At 42.7% G+C, this 10,340-nt stretch overlaps 1 gene segment (V, D, J or C); it reads right to left on the bottom strand.

The window, feature by feature from the left end:
* Positions 1-583: 583 nt before the first annotated feature.
* On the bottom strand, positions 584-1,353 carry LOC120924905. The segment is given in 2 exon segments: positions 584-1,131; positions 1,240-1,353. Coding segments are annotated over 2 exon segments (459 nt in total).
* Between the last annotated feature and the right edge of the window lie 8,987 nt (positions 1,354-10,340).

Below are 10,340 nucleotides of genomic sequence, written 5' to 3'. Positions count from 1 at the left end.
GACATGCTGGTAGGTTAATTGGATCCTGGCCAAATTGGCCCAGTATATATATATGTATATATGTGTGTCCCAAGCGTGTCAAGATCCTACAGGGTAAATGACCACACCAGCCAGGCAATTCAGTTTGCATGTGTAGCGCTATACAAGTCATTCATTCATTACTAGTAAAAAAAAACTAAAAATGCCATAAATCTATCCCCTATTTTGTAGACGCTATAACTTTTGCGCAAACCAATCAATATACGCTTATTGAGATTTTTTTTACCAAAAATATGTAGAAGAATATGTATTGGTCTAAACTGAGGAAAAACATATATTTTGTTTATAAAATTGTGATATATATTAAATCAAAAAGAAAAAAATATTGTGTTTTTTTCAAAATTGTCACTCTTCTTTTGTTTATAGCACAAAAAATAAAAACCGCAGAGATGATCAAATACCACCAAATGAAATCTCTATTTGTGGGGGGGGGGGGGGGAAATTTCATTTGGGTACAGTGTTGCATGACCGCGCAATTGTCATTCAAAGTGCAACAGCGCTGAAAACTAAAAATTGGTCTGGGCAGGAAGGGGGTGAAAATGCCCTGTATGTAAGTGGTTAAACAGCTGACTCTATGGCTGCTCAGTTTTTCAACTAAAATTCCACCCATTAAAGAATTCCCCATACCTTCTCAAGATGTGAAAAGCTTGCTAACATGTTCACTGAGGTTCTAATTTCTAAAGTGCATACTACCTCGATCCATGAAAACTAAAATATATCTTAGCTTGTATTTATCCGTCATAACTTCAATGAGTTGCATTCTGACATATTGTACAGGCAGGAAATACACTTGTAGCTCTGTGTCACTCTTAGCACACAGATACACAGCACTGTCTTCAGGTCTGATATCTCTTATGAGGAGTATGTTGGACTTCTTGCCGTCAACAAAGGTCAGCTTAAACCTCTTATCTGTTGTCTCGTGATCCTTAAAGTCTCCAATTAGATAGATTGGCCGATGACCAGCGGATAACCTATACCAATGGATATAGGCAGTTCCCACGAGGGCATCATGTTCACAGGTGATATTCAAGTCATTTCTTACGGAAGTCTGTAATGAGGGCTTCTGTGTTATGTTAGAGGCGCAGAAGGAGCCTGAAAAAATAATAAAAAAAGCACAGGATGAATATGAAATATAATATAGAAGTATCAAACAATTCATTTATCTGTTAGAATGAATTGCCATTCTAGCGTTCTACTCACACAGATATAAGACGAGTATGGAGCAGACAAAAAACATCTTCTGTGTTGTGACTTGTTTGCAATGTATTAGGCATATACTATTGTATCTACACTCAGGTGTATGTTGCAGATATATGTGTGACAAGTGACAACATTCAATCATTTCCTCTTTATTTTATATGATGTAACCACACCCACTAAAATAAAAAACTTTTTTTGTGGGTAGCCATTTGTATCTACATACAAAGTTATTTTGGAAGTTAAACCATAGCACCACCTAGTGATAAATGTATAATATATATGTGTGTGTGTATACATACTGTATATACACATTATATACATATTTATTTTTCTGAATTATGTAATATTTATTAATGATATAATGATGCTTGAAACTGTTGTTGTTACTGTTACAACCATCTGTTTTGGAGTTTTATATATGTGTAGCGCCTGGTTACTTCCAAGTACCGGTGCTTTGTAAGTTCAGAGGGGGATCAGAGAGTTAAATTAGCCCTGATCCAGTTAATCTGTTCAAATTGGGTCTCTGTCTCAGCTTGGCTGTGCTGTGGGCTTATTCTGTTGTTCCTAGGGTGCTGTTCCCACCCCAGGACGATAGGTGGCAGCAGTGGAGTCGAGGTTTGGGTGCTTTTCCCCAGCGGCCTATCAGGAGGGTTTCTCCTCGCTATGCATGCTGGGGGAGGGTATTTATGAGACAGACGCCATTGGTCTGGGTTCTTCTTTGAGTGCGGCACCCACCTTTAGGGTAACTGCATCACGGCGCCCCGGCAAAATGGCCTTTCAGGCCGGGGTGCACGTGTCACGCTGTGTTCCTGGTTCCGGGACCATGTTGGTCCGGAACATTTAAAGCTTTGGCGGGGCCCCAGTAATCGACTGGGTCCCCAATACTGAGAAGATCCCAAGCGAGTTCCCAGTGAGAGGAAGCTGTTCGGTGGGGAGTCCATCTGAGGAGAGCCAAGAGAGGCTGGCAATCCAATAGGGTCTCGACAATCCACCGGGGATCAAGGGAACCGATTACTGAAATGTTGGACGTTGGTCACCTGTCAGTCGGTAACCTGCAAACTACCTGAAGGAGATCCAGGCCAAGTCTATTAAGCAGGATTAACTCTGCTACCTCAATCCTAAGGAGGGTCTGTGGCAGAGACTTTTCCTCTAAGTTACGAGTGATACTCTGGCTGCCAGGTCAGTGAGAGAGGCCTGTCCAGGTACGCTATACCCAATCTGGCTGGAGTTGCGAAGAAGACTAATGCCACATACACACGATCGGTTCGTCTGATGAAAACGCTCTGATGGACTGTTTTCATCAGACGAACCGATCGTGTGTGGGTCCCATTCGTTTTTTATCCATCGGTGAAAAAACTAGGAACTTGTTTTAAAATTATCTGATGGATAAAAAACCTATAGAAAAAAATGATCGTCTGTGGGCACGTCCATCGGTTAAAAATCCACGCATGCTCAGAATCAAGTCGACGCATGCTTGAAAGCATTGAACTTAATTTTTCTCAGCACGTCGTTGTGTTTTACGTCACCGCGTTCTGACACGATTGTTTTTTTAACTGATGGTGTGTAGGCAAGACTGATGAAAGTCAGCTTCATCGGATATCTGATGAAAAAATCCATCAGGCCGTTTTCATTGGATGAACCGATCGTGTGTACAGGGCATAAGTGTTGTTAGAAGCAGGACTGTTTCCCTATTGCTACGCCTGAATCTGCTATTTCTCCTTTTATTTCAACTGTTGTATCACCACAAGTTTTACTGTTTTTACCGGGCTGGGTAATAAAGAGCACAGAAAAAGACACCTGTCGTGGACATTCCGTTACTACTACATTCACCATACACCCCTAGACAGCGGAGGAGCCATGAGGTAACATGCCTCCCAAAACAAACCAGCAGCTCCTTAAGGGGTAGTGCTACATATGTATATTTATGTGAGTGGACAGTGCCAACACAAGATGATCCTTTTCTTATGCACACAACCCAGTAAATGCCCGATGATTGCCAAAAATTAAAAAACAATAGTGAGCGATAGCAGCACAGAGAGCATTTATTGCTCAAAAAAGATTCAAATCACAATCCAGCAATGTTACAGGCAACCATGTTCTTTTTCAAGCTAAACATGTAGATATTACATGCTACTCTAAGACTACTTTCACACTGTGACGCCCGGCCGTTAACACTACAGCCTAGTTTGTTTTAGCAGCGCTTTTGCATTGCTTTTCGGACGCTAGCGTGGCGCTTTTTACCCCAATTTTTTTTAAAAAGTCCAGTTTTGCAGTGCTTTCAAAGCACTGCCCATTTACTGCAATGGGCAGGGAGTTTTGGAAGCCCTATTTAGGCTACTTTCACACTGAGGCAGTTTTCAGGCATTTTAGCGATAGAAAGAGCCTCTGAAAAGCGCCTGAAAACCGTCTCCCATTCATTGCAATGTGTCTTTTCACACTGGAGTGGTGCGCTTGCGGGACGTTACGAAAAGTCCTGCAGGCAGCATCTTGGGGTGGGTTTGGAGTGCAGTATTTAGCCCTTCCAAAACACTCTGGGCCAGATTCACAAAGAGTTACGCCGGCGTATTAGTAGATACGCCAACGTAACTCGGAATCTAAGCCCGTCGTAAGTTTAAGTGTATTCTCAAACTGAGATACACTTAAACCTAGCTAAGATATGACGGCCTGCGCCATCGTATCTTAGGGTGCAATTTTCCCGCTGGCCGCTAGGTGGCGATTCCGTTGATTTCAGCGTAGAATATGTAAATTACTAGATATGCCGATTCACAAACGTACGCTTGCCCGTCGCAGTAAATATACACCGTTTCCGTAAGAGATACGCCGCGTAACGATAAACCTGCCCCCTAGGTGGCGTAGCCAATGTTAAGTATGGCCGTCGTTCCCGCGTCGAAATTTGAAAATTTTACATCGTTTGCGTAACTCGTCCATGAATGGGGCTGGACGTAATTTACGTTCACGTCGAAACCAATGACGTCCTTGCGGCGTACTTTGGAGCAATGCACACCGGGAAAAACGTCAATCACGTCGGGTCACCAATAATTAACATAAAACACGCCCCCTCATCCTCATTTGAATTACGTGCGCTTACGCCGGCCCCATTTACGCTACGCCGCCGTAACTTAGGAGGCAAGTGCTTTGTGAATACAGCACTTGCCTCTCTGACTTACGGCGGCGTAGCATAAATACGATATGCTGTGCTGCCGTAACAATGCGCGCCCCTACCTGAATCCGGCCCTCTGTTTATTGCAATGAATGGGCAGCGCTTCCAAAGTGCCTGACAAGCGCTTTGAAAGTGCTGCAAAAAAAGGATTTTTTTACCATTTTTGTTTTAAAGTGCCCCGCAAGCGGCCAAAAAGCGCTGCTAAAACGAGCGACGCTTTAGCGTTAATGGCTTTGCGTCCCAGTGTATGGAGATGGAGCCTACACACGGTTGGAATTTCTGACCAAAAGCTCACATTGAACTTTTCTTGTCAGAAATTCCGACCATGTGTACGCGGCCTTAGATTTATATTTAGATAGATCCAATCACAGCTGATCACATGTAAACAAACTTGCCGGTTATTGGCATATCTTTCCTTACATGCTGTCACTGCATGAGGAAAGGAGAGCTGATTAGCGGCAAGGCTGACAGGGCCATTTACACTGATAATCAGGGCAGTGATCATCTGTGCCTTAATTATTAGTGCAGCTCCATCAGTGCCAATCAGTGCCCATCAGTGCAGCTTATCAGTGCCCATCAGTGCAGCCTATTAGTGCCCATTAGTGCTGCCTCGTTAGTGCCTCTTTATTAGTGACCATCAGTGCAGCTTATCAGTGCCCATCAGTGCCGCCTCAGAAGTGCAGCCCCATCAGTGCACCTCAGTGCAGACTCTTAAATGCACATCAGTGCAGCCTCACCAGACTTTCCAGAAAGTTTGGAAAAATCTTTGATATAAAAATATAGTATGTCTTATGTGCAAAATGTACCTTGCACTAGTTTTGGAACACTTTTTGTAAATAGTAAAAATATTAATGTGTAAACAAAGAAATATCTTAGATCAAATACAAAGGGGCTGTCATACTACATTATAATATTAATCTTTAGATTGCTACTATATTTGAGACCTTTCTAAAATGTATTGCACTTATTATGTCTTTGAAAAAATCAGTCAATCAATCTTTAGATTGACATTATAATGTAGGACGGCTCATATATAGATTGGATTCATCTAGGTGTAGTAGGCTGGAATTTCTTGTATATAAAGGCAGAGGTGAAGCCAGCGACCCTGCTCCTAATGACATCACGCGTTGATGATGAAATGCATTGGGTAGGGCCTTTTGATTATGTCACTTTCACTATTTGTAATGCAGGCAGAACACAAATCAGCATTCTTTACCTTCAGTTTCTAGTGACTTTTGGATCTCATTTTAAGTGTAAGTGTAACAACAACTACCTCTTGATTATTTCAACACGGGCAAGGATTAGGTACCCTTGAAGGGACGGATGCAACGCAAGACGTTAAAGGAGAGGGACCCAGAGACTGACATTTAAAGGGACCAATGACCCCCATTTACTATACACATCAGACACCGAAGGAAACGCGATATCTGACTTATTTTTAGAGGTTGACAGCATCTGGTGAGTGCAGTGTGTGTTTTTATGTCTTAAAGTCATGGAGCAAAGCAACGCACTGGTATGGGCAGACCGCATGTTTTTTTGATTTATACACATGAGCACTTTGTATTGGTAATGTAACATAGAAAAATGAAGGCAGAAAAAGACAGATGAGTCCATTAAACCTTTTTTTTGTGTGTGTTTTTTTGTTTTGTTTTTTCGTTAACTTCATTATTTGACTATAGATCTATGTTTGTCCCAAGCATGTTTGAAGCAATTTACTGTACATGTAAGTGCAATGCTGTTGACTTATTGAATTTATAACAACATCGCTACACTTTAGGCGGTTCCCTTTCTCATTACCCCTTGAGGGTTGTAACACGGGGCAACACTGAAAAACCCTAAAGGGAGACTGTAAAGAAGAGTGATCCAGTGGCTCATGTTTAAAGGGACCGCATGACACACAAAAAGGGGCCATTTGATTATTTTTTTTTAGAAGTCAACAACATCTGGTGAGTATGTACTATTTTAAAGACACAGAGGAAAAACGCACTTTGAACAGGCACTGTCAGGGACTTACCCTCCAATCTCGTCCATCCACTATTCTGAGGAAACAGCAGTGTCCCTCTGTATTGACGCGCCGTCGCGCGTGCATGTTTGGCGCCAAACCCACTTTAAAAGCCCATTGCTGTGCTCAACACATTGCTGCCTGATCTGCAGTTTGTGAGTGACTTTACCTGAGATCTTATAATCTGCCTGAACTTCTGATTTGAACCTTTGACCCGGCTTGCTGACCATCCATACCTCTCCAACCCTTGACCTGACTTTGCTTGACTACTCTCCTGATTGATCCACCGCTGTCAGACCTACCTGCCTGCACCTAAGACTATGTTTCAGCCTTCCGCATTTGTTTACCTGATCATACGTTCTGACCCGGCCTGCCTGACTCTGCTACCTTCAGTATATACTAACCTGCTTACTTCATCAGCTTGTGGCGCTGTAGCTGCAGATCCAGTTAGGGTCGCTGACCCCATCCTCTGTTCCAGTGTCTTCAGCACCGTTACACCAGAGAGACCCCTCCGCCTGCATCTACTCTCCGCTACCCCGGCACTCCTACCCCGCTGTGCTCCGAGCCCGCTGTTTCCACTTCAGCGGCTCGCGAACCAGAGCCGTAGGAGAGGCCCTCCTGCATCCAAACTCTGATAACCAGGTACCTAACAGGCACAATGCATGTCTTATCATTTGGACAATTGGTTTATACACAATTTATGAGCAATTTATTCATGAATAATATAGCGACGTATGGTAATATGGTAGCGCTGGTATTGATAGTGCCTTCTTGTACAGATTTGAACTTTTGAGGAAGAACAACACTTTTTGCTGATTACTTTATTACATAAAATAAACTGTTTAAGGAGAAGTTGTGTTACCTGTTCCCTTTTAAATATCTGCCACAAGCTTAGCCCCTTCCACATGTGGGCCAAAAAATGATCTTAAAGGGGTTGTAAAGGTAAAACATTTTTTTCCCTAAATAGCTTCCTTTACCTTAGTGCGGTCCTCCTTTACTTACCTCATCCTTCGATTTTGCTTTTAAATGTCTAACTAAAATATATCTTAGCTTATATTTATCCACCATAACTCCCATTGAGTTGCATTCTGATATATTGTACAGGCAGGTAATACACTTGTAGCTCTGTGTCACTCTTAGCACACAGATACACAGCACTGTCTTCAAATCTGATATCTCTTATGAGGAGTATGTTGGACCTCTTGCCATCACCAAAGGTCAGTTTAAACCTCTTGTCTGTTATCTTGTGATCCTTAAAGTCCCTAATTAGAAAAATTGGCTGATGACCAGCGTATAACCTATACCAATGGATATATTAATTTCCCATGAGCGCATCATGTTCACAGGCAGGGATGGACTGGCCATTGGGACTACAGGGAGTTTCCCGGTGGGCCGATGGCTCAGTGGGCCGGCTTCAGTGACAGTGGACCGCCGCTCACCTCCTCTCCCTGCCCACAGCGCTCACCTGGGGGGAGCAAAGAAGCAGAGGGAGGACAAGAGGCTAGTGGCTAGTGAAGGTGGAGAGAGGGCTTGGGTGGCCGGGGGGGGGGTGCGGGAGTTGTCCGGCCACCGTGGGAGAGACCTGTCAAAGTGGGCCAGTCTGGATGAAGTCCAGGGCCAAATTTTTGTCCCAGTCCAGCCCTGTTCACAGGTGATAGTCAAGTCATTTCTTTCTGAAGTCTGTAATAAGGGCTTTTGTGTTATGTTAGAGGTGCAGAAAGAGCCTGAAAACAATAAAAAAATACAAAGGATTAAAAAAAAAAATGTATATGAATTATAATATAGAAAGTGTTAAACAATTTATATATCTGTTGGAATGAATTCTCATTGATGGATTTTCTACTCACACAGATACAAGATAAGTATGGAGCAGATATAAAGCATCTTCTGTATTGTACAATGCATATAGCATATATGTATCTACAAGTGTATGTTACAGATATATGTGTGACAACGTTTAGTCATTTCCTCTTCATTTTGTAACCACACCCACAAAAAGAGAAAAAAAATTGGGGGAAAAAAACCCTTTTTACTGAGTAACCTATTGCATCTAAACAATTGCTTTGCTGTTAGAAGCTAAACTATTGCACCACCTAGTGAACTTATAAGTGTATATTTATTGTATACACATATATACTGTATGTAATTAAAAAAGGGGTTACAGCACAGTAAGCACAAATTATAGCCAGTAATATAGCCGCTACAGGCATCACTGCCCCTTTTTTGGTTACTTCTTTATGCAGTAGAAGTGAGATATGAGTACTAAATAGCTTCATATATACAACACATGAGATACTAAAGAGGTTTTTGCCTCCTATTAACCCTAACCTATAGAAAACGCTTGCTTTATAAATGGGGATTCTTGGTTTGCATATATTGCAATACATGTTCAAGCTGGCCAACTGTATACCTGACCGTGATCCCTTTCTGGCTGGTCCCTACTTATCTTGAAGATTCCCAACTCATATTTGCTAAAATAGCTACTCTTGAGAGTGTGGACAAATAGTGACATATGGGTCAAATAGACACAGCTAGATATAATATATGTATACACTATATTACCAAAAGTATTGAGATGGCTGCCTTTACACACACATGAACTTTGGTGGAGGGGGGTTATGGTGTGGGGTTGTTTTTCAGGGGTTGGGCTTGGCCCCTTAGTTCCAGTGAAGGGAACTCTTAAGGCAACAGCATACCAAGACATTTTGGAAAATTTCATGCTCCCAACGTTGCGGGAACAGTTTGGGGATGGCAATAGGGATGAGCCGAACACTCCCTCTTCGGTTCGCACCAGAACTTGTGAACACACCAAATGTTCATGTGAACTTTAGAACCCTATTAAAGTCTATGGGACTCAAACGTTTGAAATCTAAAGTGCTAATTTTAAAGGCTAATATGCAAGTTATTGTCCTAAAAAGTATTTGGGGACCTGGGTCCTGTCTCAGGGGACATGTATCAATGCAAAAAAAAGTTTTAAAAACGGCTGTTTTTTCGGGAGCAGTGGATTTAATAATGCTAAACGTGAAACAATAAAAGTGAAATATTCCTTTAAATTTCATACCTAGGGGAGGTGTAAAGTTAGCATGTGAAATAGCGCATGTTTCCCGTACTTAGAACTGTCTCTGCACAAAGTGTCATTTCTGAAAGGAAAAAAAGACATTTAAAACTGACTTGCGGCTATAATGAATTGTCGGCTCTGGCAATTCAGAGCGAATTCATTTATAAAAAAAAAAAAAAAATGCGTGGGGGTCCCCCCAAATTCAATTACCAGGCCCTTCAGGTCTGGAATGGATATTAAGGGGAACCCCGCCGTCAATTTAAAAAAAAATTACGTGGGGTTCCCCCCAAATATCCATTCCAGACCCTTCAGGTCTGGTGTGGATTTTAAGGGGAACTCCACCCCAAATGTAAAAAAAAATGGCGTGGAGTTCCCCCAAAAATCCACACCAGACCCCTTATCCGAGCACGTTAACCTGGCCACCTGTGAAAAGAGGGGGGACAGAGTGCGGGCCCCCCCTCTCCTGAACCGTACCAGGCCACATGCCCTCAACATGGGGAGGATGTCCCCATGTTGATGGGGACAAGGGCCTCATCCCCACAACCCCTGCCCGGTGGTTGTGGGGGTCTGCGGGCGGGGGGCTTATCAGAATCTGGAAGACCCCTTTAACAAAGGGGACCCCCCAGATCCTGGCCCCCCCTATGTGAATTGGTAATGGGGTACATTGTACCCCTACCATTTCACGAAGGAAGTGTAAATAGTTAAAAAAACACACACACCATAGAAAAAAGTTTTTTATTAATGAAAAATAAATAAAAAAATCCAGCGGTGGTAATCCACTCGGTCCCGGCTTCCTGCTCCAACGTTGTCTGTGTCCAGCGATGGGTGATCTCCTCTCCGGTCCAGCGATGAGAAGATCTTCCGGGATCCACAGCGCAGCA

The sequence above is a fragment of the Rana temporaria genome, chromosome 1 (assembly GCF_905171775.1).
Source record: "Rana temporaria chromosome 1, aRanTem1.1, whole genome shotgun sequence".
In the NCBI taxonomy this organism is placed as follows: Eukaryota; Metazoa; Chordata; class Amphibia; order Anura; family Ranidae; genus Rana; species Rana temporaria.
This window is presented reverse-complemented; position numbering and strand designations above follow the sequence as displayed.